General features: G+C 46.1%; 1 protein-coding gene across 1 annotated transcript in view; it reads right to left on the reverse strand.

Annotated features, from left to right (window-relative positions):
* Positions 1-18,426, reverse strand: part of LOC141054931 (pecanex-like protein 2) — a 2,173,030-nt gene that overhangs the window by 1,617,577 nt on the left and 537,027 nt on the right. Inside the window, exon 7 of the mRNA XM_073551818.1 lies at positions 13,770-13,857. Coding sequence (XP_073407919.1) covers positions 13,770-13,857 — 88 coding nt within the window. The remainder of the gene's footprint in view (positions 1-13,769; positions 13,858-18,426) is intronic.

The following is an 18,426-nucleotide window of genomic DNA, read 5'->3' on the forward strand; positions in this document are numbered from 1 at the left end:
TTTTGCGGATCCGCCAAAATGTTGCCGTCCACCGACATGCCCGAACGGAGCATGTAAGGTTTTTTCGGGCGGCAGGATCCGCACTTCACACTGCGCATGCCCGAAAGACTTCACTCAGCCTGAAATTTAACCCTAAAGTCTGTTCTGGCGCCTGGGGAAAAAAAAAAGTCTCTCTCTCCCTCTCCCCCTCCCCCTCGGGCTGCGGTTCCTTTAAAATTCTTCATTCATCGGATCCGTCAAAAAAACGGTCCGGTGGCATCCGTTCACATCAGTTAGCAACGGATCCGCTTTCTGCCATTTTGGCGGATTTTAACTGACACAAAAAAACTGAAGTGTGAAACAGGCCTAAAGCAACACTAGCATGGTTTAAGGGGAAATGTGTAAATGTTTTGGCCCAGTCAAAGCCCTGGCTTTAATCCAGTTGAGAATCTGTGGTCAGACTTGAAGATTAGAGATGAGCGACTTTGCCTTTTTTCGGGTCGAGTCGGGTTTCATGAAACCCGACTTTCTCAAAAGTCGGGTCGAACGAAATCGGCCGATTATTGTTAAAAGTCGAAGACCGACTGAAACACAAAACCTAATGCAAGTCAATGGGGAAGCAAAGTCGGCAGGGAGTGGAGGACATTAAACACACCTACAGTGCCCATTTGAATGGCAAAACCATCAATTTTTATTACTGAAGCTTGTCAACCTTAATTTACTTCATAATAATAGTTACGCACTGAAAACTGGGGGTTATTTGGCTAAAGTTGTGGAGGGGTAGGGCTGGCTCTAGGTTTTCATGTGCCCTGGGCCAAAGAGCGCCCCTTTAACACATACCACAACTCATGATGCTCCGATACGGTAGAGAAATAGCGGTATAGTACAATGAAAAATACTTCACTTTTTACATCTCATGACTGATATCGATTTTAAATTCTCCAATAGCTCCAAAAACGGACAGTTTATTACTCCATACAGTATTATGGGCACCGCATAGTGCGCTATACAGAGTAATGAGGCCCATATATTTCTCCATGCAGAATCATTGGTCCCATATAATGTTTGAAACAGTATATGATGAGCTCCACATAATGCTAAAGCATATATTGGTCCCCATGGATGAAGCTCCACTGTCTTATGGGCCCAAATAATGCTCCATATATAATGGGCCCCATTTCTAATGCTCCAGTGTATAATGGGCCCTGTAAATGCTGTTCCAGTGTCTGATGTCCACCTTTGGAATGCTCCAGTGTATGGTGGACCCCATTTATCATTCTCCAGAGTATAGTGTTCCTCAAAAATTGCTGTCCCAACATTGAAAACAATTAAATAAGTCTCCTCGCTAGGGATTCCCTGTACTAGTCTGGACTCCTCGTCGTCCCCATCTTCCATCTCACTGCACTTGGCTGTTTAGACAGAGGGCGCACAGACGTGATGTCATTGCGCTCTCTGATCATAATATCACTGTCAGGACACGCGGAGACGTCATGGCGGTGGAGCAGGGAGAGGTAAGTATTTCAACTATGCAAGTGCTGTGATCCTACGCAAGCAGGGGGGGCCCCACTCGTTGGCGACAGCACTGGCACAGGGGCCCTCATAGTACGGCGGTGTGTGGCAGTGTGTCTGACGGCGGGTGGGCCCTCTCTGCGGGTGGGCCCTCTCTGCGGGTGGGCCCTCCCACCAGCAGAGATACTTTTGCGTACTATGAGGGGCCCTGTGCCAGTGCCATCACCCATGAGTATGCCAGCCACCTGCTCAAGGAACCTGCACTTTCATCTGCACCTTCCTCTTTGTCACCTTGTAAGGTGGTATAGTATGCGGGAAGGGGAACCTGAGTTTCCTCAGGGTCACATTCTGGCTGTGTAGAGTGTGAGGGGAATGTAGTGGTCTGGGTCAATGTACCAGCAGAATCATCTAGCAGTGGCTGGGCATCAGTGCACTTGTGGCGTCCCCAGGAGTATAGTCACCACAGTGGCATTACCTTCCTCCTAGGGAGTGTGATGTCATGCTTGGGAGCAACGAAGGAGCTCTCTAGCAGTTCAACCAACACACAACACATTTCCCACTCCAGGCCAGCAGGGAGACCTCTGAACCTGACTGCTGAGGAGCTGCTCTCTGTGGTCGGGAGGAGGTAAGTTAGGGCACTCTGTGAAGGGAAGGGGAAGTGTGTGGACGTGAGAAGGGGAGCTGGAGGATGAGCAGAGTTAAGGCTCACTCCTAGCTGGAGCGCATGGTCCGGATTCCGGTCTCTGAGTTCGTAGGGACACTGACGTTCCTGCAGCCGAAACCAGAGGAAGTAGCAGTTGCAAATGCTCTGTACCCAACTAAGGCTCGGAGGCCCCAGCATCGACGTGTGGGAGCCAGAAGGAAAAGGCTACGGCTGCCTGCCATACGAGAAAGTTCCAAAAGAGAGTCAACAGGGGGAACTTCATTGAACTCAGCACTGCGAATACCTCAGATAAGCGCTAGAATGGAGGCCACACTACCTATCTGCAGAGAGAGAATTCCAAATTGGCTTCCAGGCTGACCAACTCCTTCTCCATCTGTACTCTGGGTCCAGGATGGCACTTACCAAGTACAGGTAAAGGAACTGCATGACTGTGTCTGTCATCTTTCTCCTGCGCCTGGCGCATGGCTCTGCTACATCCTGCACTGCACACCATCTACCAACTCTTTCATCTGCCCTGTGACTACGGCCCTATCTGTGCAGGGCTTCTTCACAGCTGCACCACAACATCTGTCCCAGAGAAGCGACACTGCAGTGCTGGTCAATCTAATCAGTAACCATAGGGGGCGTCATGTATCATTCACCTATAAACGTAATTCACCCCTTTGCATGGACGCCCAGGGCCACGGAACGGGTCACCACCACCGTGACACATCCCTGTGAGACACCGGCCCGGTACCAATTAACCCCACTGCCCTGGCTGGCCACCCACACTCCATGTCTGATTCATCTTGGACTTGGGAATTCACGATTTGACTTGATAACCCAGGCATGGTATGATAGAAAGAGCTACATGGACTAATGTGAAGTGTGGCCTGCTGCATCATTCACTTTTGGTGGGGGTGAAGGACACAAGGAAAGGGGTTCTTCCTGACCAGGAGCCAGCACTTGATGACTCAGTGCTTGCATTTTTTGAAACTTCAGAAGAGGAGGGCATATTTGCTGGAGTCTGTTTCAGCAATGTAAGCCAAGACCAGTTCCTTATGCTCCACCTTTGAAAGCAGAAAAGGTAGCCTTCCAGGCGTTCCGGAGCCAGACCATGACGCAGGCTCAACACCTCCTGCCTTAGCTGCTATTGTGCTTTTGCCACTACCAGCAGATGCACCACCTCCATCAGCACCAGCTGGCCCCCCATGCCCACGTCCGTGGCCTCTTCCACCAAACTTCAACATTTTGCAGAAAATAGACCCAAAATAACATCAAATATATGGCACTGTATCAGAAGCGTACAGCTCTATTCAGTCAAAGGATAATTGTCAATCTCCCTATATATTCCATCAGTCACACAGAGACGCTCACGGGCTCAGTATGGATTAGACAAGAATATAAAAATTAGACAAAGTGTACAGTATCATCAGATGGCAGGTATATATAGTATAGTTTAAACATTCTAAATCTCTGTAGATATTTGAGGAGGCACACACAGACACTCTCAGGCTCTGTATTGGATTACAACACAATCTAAAAAGCCGTAAAATGGTAATGGATCTCAAGAGTACAGCTGTACACAGTGTAGGTGTCATTGTTGTCAATTTCAGTATTTATTTCCACAGTCAGAAAATAACTCTCACTTGGTCAGTTTGGATTAGACCAGAATATAACAAGCAGTAAATGGGTAATGTATCCCAAGCGTAGAGCTGTATACAGTGTTGGGGTAATTTTTAAATGTACATCTAAATTGCAGGAGTAACCCATAGACACTCACACGCTCAGGATGGATCACACCACAATATAACAAGAAGATCCGCAAGAAATAATCACACATGTGGTAAAATGTTCCAGGCGTCAATGATACACTTAGAGTGTTGGTTGGAGGAGGACTTCCTGGCAGAAAGGGTACAGTATCACCAGATACCAGGTATATATAGGATAGTTTAAACATTATTAATGTACTTCGATATATCAGGAGTAGTGTTGAGCCACCCCGCTAGTGTTTTGGTTCGTCGCACAGGAGGCAAGTTCGTCGAATGTTCGTCGAACCACACTGAAAACAATGGCAGGCAAACACAAACACATACAAACACATAGAAAACAATTACAAAACACCTTTAAAGGTGTCCCAAAGCATAAAAAATGCTCAGAAGACAAAAATAACATATGGAAAAACTACATTTAGAAAAGAGGTGGAGGAGTAAAAGGAGGAGGTGGAGGAGGCACAGATATAGGCTTGTCATGCCCTTATGAAGTCAAGATAGGCTGGAATAAAAAATGTAAAATACAAACCAAAAAAAAAAGAAAAATTCTGAAATCGAACACGATCATATACCGTCAGACTGCCCACCAATAAATTATGGCAACTGCCGATGGGGCGGCGTTATTCCCACGAACCCCCAAACTGCGTCCATGAAGGCAAAGTGTTTGGTTTCCGGGGGCTGTATGATTGCAAAGCTAAACCTTAAAGAAATGTCCAAAAGGGCACCACCAGGAGTGGAGCCTGTGGCTTAATTGGACTCCACCCGGGAAACCACAACCTTACAAGCTACAGAAAAGATGGACAGATTGCAAGCTTTGTCGTTTCTGTGTGTGGTGTGGTATGTCCGTTTGTAGTTGTGCTAGCGATTTCTCAGCTTTATTCCGTTAACGACCAAGACTCCGGCATGCCCCCCGCGGTATGCGTCAAGCTTACTAGAGGGATGCGCGAGGCTCTGGCATGTGAGATTGAGCAATAACAGGTCTATCATGCCCTTACATGTCCGAGGCTGCATGCGCGCTACACTGATAGGACCAGCTTTTGTCGCTTACAGGTGCAGATAACCCGCTGAACACTGTTAGTGATGGGGATCTGGGATTCAGATTATTCCCCGTGAACGATGATTTCCCAGTAAGTGCAGGTCAACCGTAATTACGGAATTAGGCCTAACCGGCATTCCTGACGAAATGAAAAAATTACGTGTCCAAACCACAGGTGCTGTAGCTTGCTTAACAGCTCGGCAGCCATTCTCAGGCCCAGTATGGATTCGACAACATTGTAGAAAGTTGATAAAGGGTACAGTTTCACCGGATAACACGTATATATGTAGCATAGTTTACACATTAAAAACCTATGTCTATAGATCAGGAGGCAGGCTCAGACGGTCTCAGGCCTAGTATGGATTAGACGTGATTGGACAAATGTGAGAAAGGGTAACGTATCACCGGATTACAGGTATGTATAGCATAGTTTACACATTAAAAACCTATGTCTATAGATCAGGAGGCAGGCTCAGATGGTCTCAGGCCCAGTATGGATTAGACGTGATTGGACAAAGGTGAGAAATGGTACATTATCACTGGATAGCAGGTATATATAGCATAGTTTAAACATTTAAAATCTCCGTGTTCTCTGTATGGATTAGACAACAATCTAAAAAGTAGAAAAAAGGAAATGTTTTTGAAGCGTACACCAGTATACACTTTTGGTGGTATTTTTAAATCTTCATATATATTTCTGTCTCAGTAAGACAGTCCAGCCTCTCCGACATAGGAAATGAGATGCATACAATTACTGACATAAAGTCTAGTGATTGCAGAAATCTAGGAATTAACAATCATGGGAAAAACTGCCATCTCAATTCTCAGAGGCGATGCTGACGCTCAATTAATTTGTGTGTGGAGACAGCGAAAACATAACTTTGTGAAGAAAGTGTTGCTGTATCGCAGTACCGTTGATCCCATCAGCGTTACTCATCTCCATCAAATTTTAATCACAGGGAGAGATGTAAACATGTTGCTCACTGCCTATCATGATCTGTCACATAACTTTGGAGTGCAAAACACAGAAGCCACAGGCCGTAGGCGATTCTATGGGATTGGCATGAGAGGGCACATTTAAAGATTGTGCGCCGGAATGTCACGCGTCTGTGAGTAGGAAAACTGTGAAAGCTGATGATAAACCACCACTGCATGCCATTGTGAGTCGAGGTCCATAAGAAATGGAAGCCATTGATCATCTGAAGCTAGAGCCTGGCCAGCGGGACAGGGCATAGCTACGTCTTAACCATCATCTATCAGTTCAACAAATTTGTAGTGGTAGTCCCAGTGCAGGATTTGACAGCCCTGACTACACAGCGGAGGAGCAGGGAGAGGTAAACATTGCAAATGCTGTGGCCCTGCCCAAGAAAGGGGGGCACACTCGTGGGTGTCGGTACTGGCACTGGGCCCCTCATAGTACGGCGGTGTGTCTGATGGCGGGTGTGCACTCCCACCGTCAGAGACACTTGAGTGCACTATGAGGGACCCTGTGCCAGTGCCCGCGCCCAAGAGTCAGCCCACCCACTTGTCCAGGGCAACGGCACTCGCATGGTTAGGTGCGCTAGGTGGTGACCCCGGCCATGGGGGGGGGAGGCAGCACAGTTAGGGAGGTTTACAAAATGGCATATGTTGATGTTGGACATTCAGCTGCTGCAAAAGGCAAAATTGGGCAAGTGCGAGGAAGAGGAGGACCAAAGCAAATCATTTTTCTGGCAACCTAGGTGTCATCAGGGGAAGGTGGGACAAAATCCTTGGAAACCCATGCATGGTTCATTTTAATGAAGGTTAGATCATCCACATTTTGGGTTGACAGACGGGTCCTTTTTTCTGTCAGGATTGATCCAGCTGCACTGAAGACTCTTTCTGATAGCACACTTGCAGCTCGGCAAGCGAGCTCCTGTAAGGCATATTGTGCCAATTCAGGCCAGGTGTCCAGTTTAGTGGCCCAATAGTCAAATGGAAATGACCTGTGCGGGAGAACATCGATATGGGATGAGAAGTAGTTTGCAACCATAGTTGACAACTGCTGTCTCCTGTCACTTTCAATCGATGCAGTATTACCAGTCGTGTGAGCGGGACTTGAAAAATCAGTCCACAACATGTTCATGAAACCCCTGTCTCCAACGCCACTTCTGATGTGTGCACCACGAACGCCTCTTTCAAGCTGCCCCCGGCCCCTATGGCTCGTGTGAGAACCATCACCGCTGCTGTGTGCTGGGAATGCCTCAACCAACCGGTTTACCAGAGTTGCTTGTTTGTTAGCCAATATTAGGTCAAGGTTCTCCTGTGGCATTATGTTTTGGAATTTGCCTTTATAGCGTGGATCCCGGATGCTGGCCAACCAGTAGTCGTCATCATTCATCATTTTGGCAATGTGGGGGTCCCTTTTTAGGATCTGCAAGGCATAATCTGACATGTGGGCCAATGTTCCCGGTGTCAATGATGCACTGCGAGTGCTGGGTGGAGGAGCACTTTCTGGCAAACCCACATCCCTCCAGTCATGCACAAACCCTGTACCAGACCTTGCCACGCCAACATTTTGTCTTGCCCCACGAGAAGCATCCTCCTCCCCTAAGTAATCATCCCCATCATCATCCTCTTCCTCTTCTTCCTCCACCTCGTCCAGGAGAGGTCCCGGAGCAGACAATGGCTGACTGTCATCAAGGCTTCCCTCCTCCTCTTCCTCCTCATCTACCTCGGCTGCAGACGCCTGCTCCTTAATGTGCGTCAAAGTTTGCATGAGCAGACGCATAAGTAGGATGCTCATGCTTATGATGGCATCGTCTGCGCTTACCAGCCGTGTGCATTCCTCAAAACACTGAAGGATTTTACAGAGATCTTTCAGCTTCGACCACTGCACACCTGTCAACTCCATGTCTGCCCTCAAAGTGCCTGCCCGTGTATCCTCCCACAAATGCATTATGGCATGCCTTTGTTTGCACAGCCACTCAACCATGTGCAGGGTGGAGTTCCACCTTGTTGCAACGTCGATAATTAGGCGGTGCTTGGGAAGGTGGAGCAATCGCTGCAGCTTCTGCATACGACTGGAGTGTACCAGCAACTGGCGGATGTGCGAGCACAGTCTTCAAACCTTATGGAGCAGGCCTGTTAACTCCGGATAATTATTGAGGAAGCACTGCACCACCAGGTTCAAGGTGTGAGCCAAGCAAGGTATGTGTCTGAGTTGTGAAAGGGCTATGGATGCCACAAAATTCCGGCCGTTATCACTAACTACCTTGCCTGCCTGAAGATGTAGACTGCCCAGCCATGACTCAGTTTGTCGCTGAAAGTAGTCGGCCAGTACCTCCGCAGTGTGTCTGTCGCTCAAACACATCATCTGCAACACAGCCTGCTGACGCTTTCCACTAGCTGATCGATAGGGGGACACCTCGTGTGCAACACTGGCAGCTGCGGATGGAGTGCTCGTGCGACTGCGCTCTGTGGATGAGCTTTCGCTTCTGGAGGGTCGAACGCCTACAGCCAACTGTTTCCTATAGCGTGGGCTAGGCAGCACTGTCCCACCACCGCTGTCCCCTGTGGACCCTGCATCCACCACATTAACCCAGTGCGCAGTGATGGACACGTAATGGCCCTGGCCATGCCTACTGGACCATGCATCAGTTGTGAGGTGCACCTTTCCACTCACTGATTGCTTGAGTGCATTGACAATGCGGCCTTTCACATGAAGGTGGAGGGCTGGGATGGCTTTGCGAGAAAAGAAGCGGCGACTGGGTAGGTCATAGCGTGGTACTGTGTAGGGCATGAGTTCGCGGAAAGCTGCACTTTCAACCAACCAGTAGGGTATCATCTCTCTAACGAGATTAGTTTGGCAATGTGGGCGTTCGCGTGTACGCGGATGAGAGGATGAGTACTTTCTTGTCCTACTCATAGTCTCTGGTAAGGTGAGCTGGACTTGAGAGCTGCATATGGTGGAACTAGCGGTGGACATGGCGGACTGAGAGAGGGTTGATGATGGTGATGGAGTTGGTGTTCTTTCTGATGGCCTAGATTCAGTCTTTCGTTGATATAACATTGTGATTCCCTGACTGCTTTGGCCTTGCGACGAAACCTCAACATTTGCTGGTGGTGGTGTGCTAACCGGTGGGCTTACAGTGGGGGAAACAATGTAGCATTGCTGACTACCTTCTTTGGGAGCAGTTGCACATGTGGTACGTGAGGTTTGGTAGTCCGTCCACGCTTGTAAGTGCATGGTGGTTAAATGTCTAAGCATGCAACTGGTATTCAAATTTCTCAGATTTTTCCCTCGGCTAAAGGTCTTTGTGCACTTCTTACAGATAACCTTTGCCTGATCATTAGGATTTTGTTCAAAAAAGTGCCACACTGCACTCTTCCTACTATGGAAGACATTTTGAGGCCTTGCACGCTGTGCTATTTTGACCGTCTGGCCAAACTGTCCTGCAACTCTTTTGCTTTTTGTAACCCGTTTTTGGACTGCTCCGGGCCTGCCAGATAACAGCTGTTGCGATGTCGATGCCTGCTGCGGATGCTCCTCCTCTTCTTCTGAGCTATTGGCAGGGGCACCCTCTTCCCCCAATGGATGCCAATCCGGGTCAACAACTGGGTCATCCATCACCTCCTCTTCAATGTCATGTGCACCTTCCTCTGTGTCACCGTGTATGGTGGTATAGTATGCGGGAAGGGGCACCTGAGTTTCATCAGGGTCAGATTCTGGCTCAGTACACTGCAAGGAAAATGTAGTGCTCTGAGTGAATGTACCAGCAGATAAATCTAGCAGTGGCTGTGCATCAGTGCACTCCATGTCAGATTCATCTTGGACTGGGGAATTCACGATTTGACTTGATAAGCCAGGCATGGTATGAGAAAAGAGCTCCATGGAGTAATCTGTAGTGTGGCCTGCCGCATCCTTCACTTTTGGTAGGGGTGAAGGACACAAGGAAAGGTGTTGTTCCTGACCAGTAGCCTCCACTGACGATGCAGTGCTTTTATTTTTTGAAACTTCAGAAGAGGAGGCGATAGAGCTGGAGGCTGTGTCAGCAATGTAAGCCAAAACTTGTTCCTGAAGCTCCGGCTTTAAAAGCGGTTTACCTACTCCCAGAAAAGGGAGCCTGCTGTGAGCTCATTTTCGGGTTTGCCTCTGGCTTCTGGTGAGGGTTATGGAGCTGGCTGTGCTGACAGAGGAGTAGTGAGTTCTCTATCTGGACTCCCTCTGTTGGTGAAGGGAGGTAATGAAGCTGATCTAAATGGCAGAGACCGGCCACCAGAGGAGGAGGACTGCGATTGGACATCAGGAGTTTCTGATTGGATTTAAGGCAGCCGACTCCCTAGTTTCTTGCTGGTGATTTTTCATGACTCTGGCTCCTGGTTTCCAGCTTGGTTCCTGCCTTCCTAAAGCTATGTTTTCTCTGCTATTGTTCATATGAGTTTTTGTCTGGTTTACTTAGTTTTTGTGTTCAGCCAGCCCTGGCTGGGACTGGGCTGAATCCCCATTTTTGTCTCTGATCAGTTGATCTCTTTTGCTCTGTCTTCAGAATATACCTGAGTGCTGATATAGTGATTTTTCTATCAGACGTGTTGGACATTCTTTTTGGCAGGGTTTTTTGCGTAATTGCAGACAGCAGCTTTTCTTTCCTGTCCTTTCTATTTAGCAAGGGCCCCATCGTTTGCTCAGCCTATCTTTCTACCTGTGTCTGTGTTTTCATCTTGTTTCACCGACAATACATGTTGGGGGCTGTCTATTGCTTTGGGGTCTGCTCTGGGGCAGTTTAGATTTTCCCTTTCTTTCTTTAGGCTTATTTAGTTCTCCGGCCATGACAAGGCACCTAGGATCACCGTAGGCACGCTCCACGGCTACTGCTAGTTGTTGTGGATAGGATCAGGGGTCTGCAATCCGCTAGTTACCAACCTTGCTTTTTGCTTTTTCCTCCTCGGTGACTCATTCATAACAGGAGCCTACGAGGCCTTGTGGAGCCAAACAATGACGCCGGCTCACCACCTCCTGCCTTAGGTGCTATTGTGCTTTTGCCACAACCAGCAGAAGCACCACCACCAACACCACCATCAGGACCAGCTGGCAACCCCCTCCCACTTCCACGGCCTCTTCCACCATACTTCTTCATTTTTTTGAAAAAGGTACCCAAAATAACAACAGCTATATGGTACTCTAAAACAAGGTAAAGGGTCTATAGAGTATTGGTGAGAATTTGAATCTCAATTTAGATTGGAGGACGCTGAACTATTGTCTCAGGCCCAGTATAGATTACACCGCTAAGTGACAGGCAGAAATTGGCTGGTGTATGAGAAGGCAAAAGCTGTATAGAGTATTGGTGAGAATATGAATCTCAATGTAGATTGGAGGACGCTGAACTATTGTCTCAGGCCCAGTATAGATTACACCGCAATGTGACAGGCAGAAATTGGCTGGTGTATGAGAAGGCAAAAGCTGTATATAGTATTGGTGAGAATTTGAATCTCAATGTAGATTGGAGGACGCTGAACTATTGTCTCAGGCCCAGTATAGATTACACCGCAATGTGACAGGCAGAAATTGGTTGGTGTATGAGAAGGCAAAAGCTGTATATAGTATTGGTGAGAATTTGAATCTCAATGTAGATTGGAGGACGCTGAACTATTGTCTCAGGCCCAGTATAGATTACACCGCTATGTGACAGGCAGAAATTGTCTGGTGTATGAGAAGGCAGAAGCTGTATAGAGTATTGGTGAGAATTTTAATCTCAATGTAGATTGGAGGACGCTGAACTATTGTCTCAGGCCCAGTATAGATTACACCGCTATGTGACAGGCAGAAATTGGCTGGTGTATGAGAAGGCAGAAGCTGTATAGAGAATTGGTGAGAATTTTAATCTCACTGTAGATTGGAGGACGCTGAACTATTGTCTCAGGCCCAGTATAGATTACACCGCAATGTGACAGGCAGAAATTGGCCGGTGTATGAGGAGGCAGAAGGTGTATAGAGAATTGGTGAGAATTTTAATATCACTGTAGATTGGAGGACGCTGAACTATTGTCTCAGGCCCAGTATAGATTACACCGCAATGTGACAGGCAGAAATTGGCTGGTGTATGAGAAGGCAAAAGCTGTATAGAGTATTGGTGAGAATTTGAATCTCAATGTAGATTGGAGGACGCTGAACTATTGTCTCTGGCCCAGGACAGATTACACCGCAATGTGACAGGCAGAAATTGCCTAGTGTATGACTAACTACAAGGTTTATATAGAATTGGGCAGAATTGGAATCTCCCTAGAGTGTAGGTTTGTAAGAATGGACAAACTCCTCGGCTTTTTCTTACAGAGTAACACACAGATAGCTTCAATTTGGCCGCTGAACTATTGTCTCAGGCCCAGGACAGATTACACCGCAATGTGACAGGCAGAAATTGCCTAGTGTATGACTAACTACAAGGTGTATATAGAATTGGGCAGAATTGGAATCTCCCTAGAGTGTAGGTCTGTAAGAACGGACAAACTCCTCGGCTTTTTCTTACAGAGTCACACACAGCTTCAATTTGGCCGTGATAACAGCCGGTACACAGTACTGTGTGAGGAGCGTACACCGCTGTACGGTGTGTGAAAAAATGAACGCCCAGTAACTCACCAGGACAAAACAATAAAATTTGGATTGCTTTGAAAAAAGCAGTTTGCTCAGCAGTGTGAAAACAGCAATGCAGCTATCAGGGAGCCTTAAAAGGCAGCCTAATAACCAACAGAGCTGATGCACCGAAATATAGCCTCCCCTTGCACTGCACAGTAACTGGTATGTTGTACAGGCAAAATCGCTAGCAGCAGAAGTAGTTTTTGGTATCTTCTTCCCTGCATAACACTCTCCCTACAGAATCAGCAGCAGCAGCGGCTCTCCTTATTCTGAGATCAGCATAAGTAACATGGCGGTCGGCGTGCACGCCCTTTAATACCCCCCTGTGACGCCACACAAAGCAAGCCAATCACTTGCATGCCCTTCACAAACATGGTGGTAACCGCTGCCTATATCACCACATTGCCCACAGAGTCCGTTCTTCCTGATTGGCTGAAAAAGGGCGCAAAAGCATCTTTTCAAAAGCGACTTTGGCGCGATGGTCGCCGACCTCGTGGCCGACCTCACGCTAAGGTCGGTTTTCGTTTCATGAAACCCGACTTTGGCGAAAGTCGGCGACTTTTGAATTTTTTCGACCCGTTTCGCTCAACTCTATTGAAGATTGCTGTTTACCAGAGGAAACCATCTAGATTGAAGGAGTTGGAGCAGTGTTGCCTTGAGGAAAGGGCAAAAATCACAGTGGCAAAATGTGGAAAGCTCATAGAGACTTATCCAAAGTGACTTGTAGCTGTAATTGCTGCACAATTAGGCTCTACAAAGTACTGCTCTTAGGGGTTTGAATAGTTAGGCACATTGAAGTTTTCAGTTATTTTGTCTTATTTGTTGTTTACTTCACAATAAAAAGAAAAACAAATGTTTACAGTTGTAGGCATGTTCTTTACATGAACTAATGAAACTCCCTCTCAAAAAAATACAGTGAAAATCCAAGATTCGAGGCAGCAAAACACGAAAAATTCTAAGGGGGTGAATACTTTCACAAGCCACTCAATAGTTTTTTTATTTGCTGGTTTCTGCAAGATTTGAACAGGATGCTACTTAAAAATTCTGTACTACACTTTGTGTTCCACAGTGTGTTTGCTTGCTTATGTTTGTGTTATTGACTCTTTTTAAAAACCCAACTTTTATAAATAGGTTTTTGTGATATTACCAAATGTACAACATAGAACAAATATTTCTTCATAATTAAAATGATAACACACAAGTCTTAGTATAATAGAAAATTATCATAGAATAACTTACTCAGATATGGAGGCACATTTTGGTATAATTTTTTCACTATGCTCTGCACTCTGATTTCCAGCCATCAAGAAGCATGATTTTCTGTATTCTGCGAAGGAATGCCAAACAGAAATTTATATAATACAAATCTACAACTATTAAAATCCAGTTTTCAACATAACCTAAATTGCTAGGATATAATAATGTATAGCACAACATGAGAACAATTGAAAGTTTAACCCCTTAGTGACGGAGCCAATTTGGAGCTTAATGACCAGGTCAATTTTTACAATTCTGACCACAGTCGCTTTATGAGGTTATAACTCTGGAACGCTTTAACAGATCACGCTGATTCTGATATAGTTTTTTTGTGACATATTTTATTTCATGTTAGTGGTAAAATTTCTTCTATATCACTTGTGTTTATTTATGAAAAAAATGGAAATATGGCAAAAAAAATTTACATTTTGCAATTTTCAAAATTTAACTTTTATGCCCTTAAATCAGAGAGATATGTCACACAAAGTACTTAATAAATAACATTTCACACATGTCTACTTTACATCAGCATAATTGTGAAACCAACATTTTTTTTTTGTTAGAAAGTTAAAAGGGTTAAAATTTGACCAGTGATTTCACATTTTTTCAACAAAATTTACAAAACCATTTTTTTAGGGACCACCTCACATTCGAAGTCACTTTGAGGGGTAAATATGACAGAAAATAGCCAAAAGTGACAACATTCTAAAAACTGCACCCCTCAAGGTGCTCAAAACCACATTTAAGAAGCCTATTAACCCTTTATGTGTTTCACAGGAACTCAAGCAATATGGAAGGAAAAAATTAACATTTAACTTTTTTTACAAACATTTTACTTCAGAACCAATTTTTTTTTATTTTCACAAGTGTAAAAAGAGAAAATGAACCAGAAAATTTGTTGTGCAATTTGTCCCGAATACCCCAATATCCCATATGTGGGGGTAAACCACTGTTCGTGCGCACGGCTGGGCTTGGAACGGAAGGAGCGCCGTTTGACTTTTACAATGCAGAATTGGCTGCAATCGAGATTGGAAGCCATGTCGCGTTTGAAGAACCCCTGATGTGCCTAAACAGTGGAAACCCCCCACAAGTGACACTATTTTGGAAACTAGACCCCTCAGGGAACTTATCTAGATGTGTCTTGAGCACCTTGAACCCCCAAGGGCTTCACAGAAGTTTATAATGCAGAGCTGTAAAATTAAAAAATAATTTTTTTTCCTCAAAAATGATTTTTTAGCCTGCTTTTTTTATTTTTACAAGGGTAACAGGAGAAATTGGGCACAAAAGTTGTTGTGCAATTTATCCTGAGTACGCTGATACCTCATATGTGGGGGGGAACCACTGTTTAGGTGCATGGCAGAGCTCAGAAGGGAATGAGCGCCGTTTTGGAATGCAGGCTTTGATGGAGTGGTCTGAGGGTGCTATGTTGCGTTTGCAGAGCCCCTGATGTGCCTAAACAGTAGAAACCCTCCACAAGTGATGCCATTTTAGAAACTAGACCCCCCCAATGAGCTTATCTAGATGTGTTGTGAGAACTTTTAACCCCAAAGTGGTTCACTAAAGTTTATAACGCAGAGTCGAGAAAATAATAAATCATTTTTTTCCACAAAAATGATTTGTCATGATCCAGGCTGGATCTGACAGTTTAAATGGAAAAGTGAACTTTTTTTCCTTTGGCTTGGTGCCATAGTGTGTTGTGATTGCCCCCGGTGGCCATTAGAATTATTACACGTGGTGTTTCATTCTAAGTTGCCCAGTGGTGGTGAGTGGTATCGCACCTTAGTTTTAGGGTTAATGTTCACGCAATTACAAATCTGGTGTTAGGCTCTATAAAACGGAGCCAGGTGGGTTCAATGACTGTTGGTGATATTGTGTGTTAGTCATTCGCAAGGAAGCCTGGGTGAATGAAGGAGCTGAACATGAGTCCTGCGCAGCCCAGCCAGAGGGGACGAGTGGCAGCTAGGTGGTCTGCAAGAAGGGCTGGCATGGCGTGGTGGAGTCACAGTTTATGGTGTTGGCAGGAAGTGCTTGCATGGCTTGGTGGAGTGACGACTATGGAGAGAGTTGCACTCAGCATGCGGGACTTGGTTGCTGAGAGCTGGACTCAAGCATGCTGGACGTTTTGGCAGAAGCTGAACTCATCTTTGAGACTCTGTTACTGGACAGCTGCAATTGGTGGTGGACTCTGCTCCAAGGCTGCACTATGGTGAAGGATCCAGTTATGGTGATGGATCCGGGTGGAGGAGAAGATGCACACAGGTGGTGGGCTCTGTTGCTAGGAGCGTACGCAACAGAGCAAAGCTAAGTGGTGTTTCCCCTGTTTTGTCATCTTTCCTCATGTGTGTTTTAGTGCAGTGGTGGGATTAGTTTCCGCACCGACCAATTCCCTAGTGAGGGTTTAGGTCAGGGCGAGCTAGGGTTTTTAGGTTCCTGTTGCGCGCCCGGTGCGGAACCGGCATAGGGAACGTTAGGAGTGCAGGGACACTGGCTCAGCGGAGCTCAGGAGGTCTCCACTTCCCTATTCCCTATCGAAGAGCCCACCATTGTTAATGTTTCCCAGGTTTCCCTTATTGTTTAAATTCGCCTTACTGGAGGCGGGGTTTCCAGACTTGTATATACGTGTAATGTCTAAATTTGCCAGTTGGAGGCAGTGTATCCAGCTGCACGTGTTTATTATTTAAATTCACCCCACTGGAGGCGGTGTATCCAGGGTCATGTGCGTCACATGGGTTCGCCTTGCGGTACTCGCTGCGTCCTGACATGCGTGACCGTGACATGATTTTTTTAGCCCGCAATTTTTTATTTTCACTAGCGTAACAGGTGAAATTAAACACCAAAAGTTGTTGTCCAATTTGTCCTGAGCACTCTGTTACCCAATATGTTGAGGGGAAACCATTGTTTGGGCACATGTCGGGGCTCGAAAGGGAAGTAGTGATGTTTTGGAATGCAGATTTTGATGGAATGGTCTGTGGGTGTCATGTTGCATTTGCAGAGCCCTTGATGTGCCTAAACAGTAGAAACCCCCAACATGTGACCCAATTTTGGAAACTAGACCCCCAAGGAGACTATCTAGATGTGTGGTGAGCACTTTGAACCCCTAACTGCTTCACAGAGGTTTATAACGCAGAGCCGTGTAAATAAAAAATCTCTTTTTTTCCACAAAAATGATATTTTAGACCACATTTTTTTCTTTTCCCAAGGGTAACAGAAGAAATTAGACCCCCAAAGTTGCTGTGTAATTTGACCTGAGTACGCCGATGCCCCACATGTTGTGGTAAACCACTGTTTGGGCACACGTTGGGGCTCGGAAGGGAGGGAGCACCGTTTGCCTTTTTGAACGCAAAATTGGCTGGAGTCAATGGTGGTGCCATGTCGCGTTTGGAGACCCCCTGATGTGCCTAAACAGTGGAAACTCCTCAACTCTGACCTCCAACCCTAACCCTAACACACCCCTAACCCTAATCCCAACCCTGACCATAACCCTAACCACAACCCTAACCCCAACACACCCCTAACCCTAATCCCAACCATAGCCATAACCCTAACCACAACCCTAACCTCAACACACCCCTAACCCTAATCCTTACCACAACCCTAACCCTAATCCCAAACCTAAACCTAACCCTAACCTTAATCCCAACCCTAACAATAACCCTAACCACAAACCTAACCCCAACACACCCCTATCCCTAATCCAAACCCTAATCCCTAATCCTAACCCTAATCCTAACTCTAACCCTAATCCCAACCCTAACCCTAATTCCAACCCTAACTCTAATTCCAACCCTAACTCTAATTCCAACCCTTACCCTAATTCCAACACTAACCATAACCCTAACCATAACTTTAGCCTAACTCTAACCCTAATGGAAAAATAAAAATAAATATATTTTCTTTATTTCATTATTTTTCCCTAACTATGGGGTTGATAAAGGGGGGGGTTATTTATTATTTTTCTTATTTTGATCACTGTGATAGGGTCTATCTGTTATGCGGGGCTTAGGTCAAAGGAGGCTGAAATAGCCGGGGCCCCTGCGGAGTCCCTCAAACTAGGGAAAACCCTGTCTGACCCTCAACCCAGGGTTTTTGCTAATGGTGCAACTGCCTGAGCCTCCAACCTTTCCTTATCTCCTGCTCAGCCCTAAGCTGAACCCTCCACCCTCCACCCAGTGAGTTGTCAAACCACCAAAGCCCACACAGTAATGACAGACAGGGAGAACTTAAACCACACCGCGCCGCAAACACACCAGACAATACTGTAATGTGAACAGGGCAAAACAAAGCACAAATATAGGAAGACGAAAAGGTAACAACGGATCATACGACACCAGATATGAATTTCTCTCTCCAACACCTCCTCTCCAGACCGGAACCACTTGGCATAAAACACAAGCTATAATCGGCGACGCCCACAGGCCAGCACGACTATTTAAAGACCGTGGGCGTGACCAAACATCCCACCTGATTTCCAGCTAGATTAACCCCTGATAACCTGAGTAAAATCAAGCCGGCGCCACTGAGGCTATAGTGGACGGAGATGGAACTACCGCTGCCTGCCAGACGCTGTGGTGTGAATAGCGTCCGACATGACACTATCACAGTGACCAAAATGAACCAATAGGAAAAATATGCTTATTTT

The sequence above is a fragment of the Dendrobates tinctorius genome, unplaced genomic scaffold (assembly GCF_039654945.1).
Source record: "Dendrobates tinctorius isolate UK_male_01 unplaced genomic scaffold, ASM3965494v1 ptg000181l, whole genome shotgun sequence".
NCBI lineage: Eukaryota > Metazoa > Chordata > Amphibia > Anura > Dendrobatidae > Dendrobates > Dendrobates tinctorius.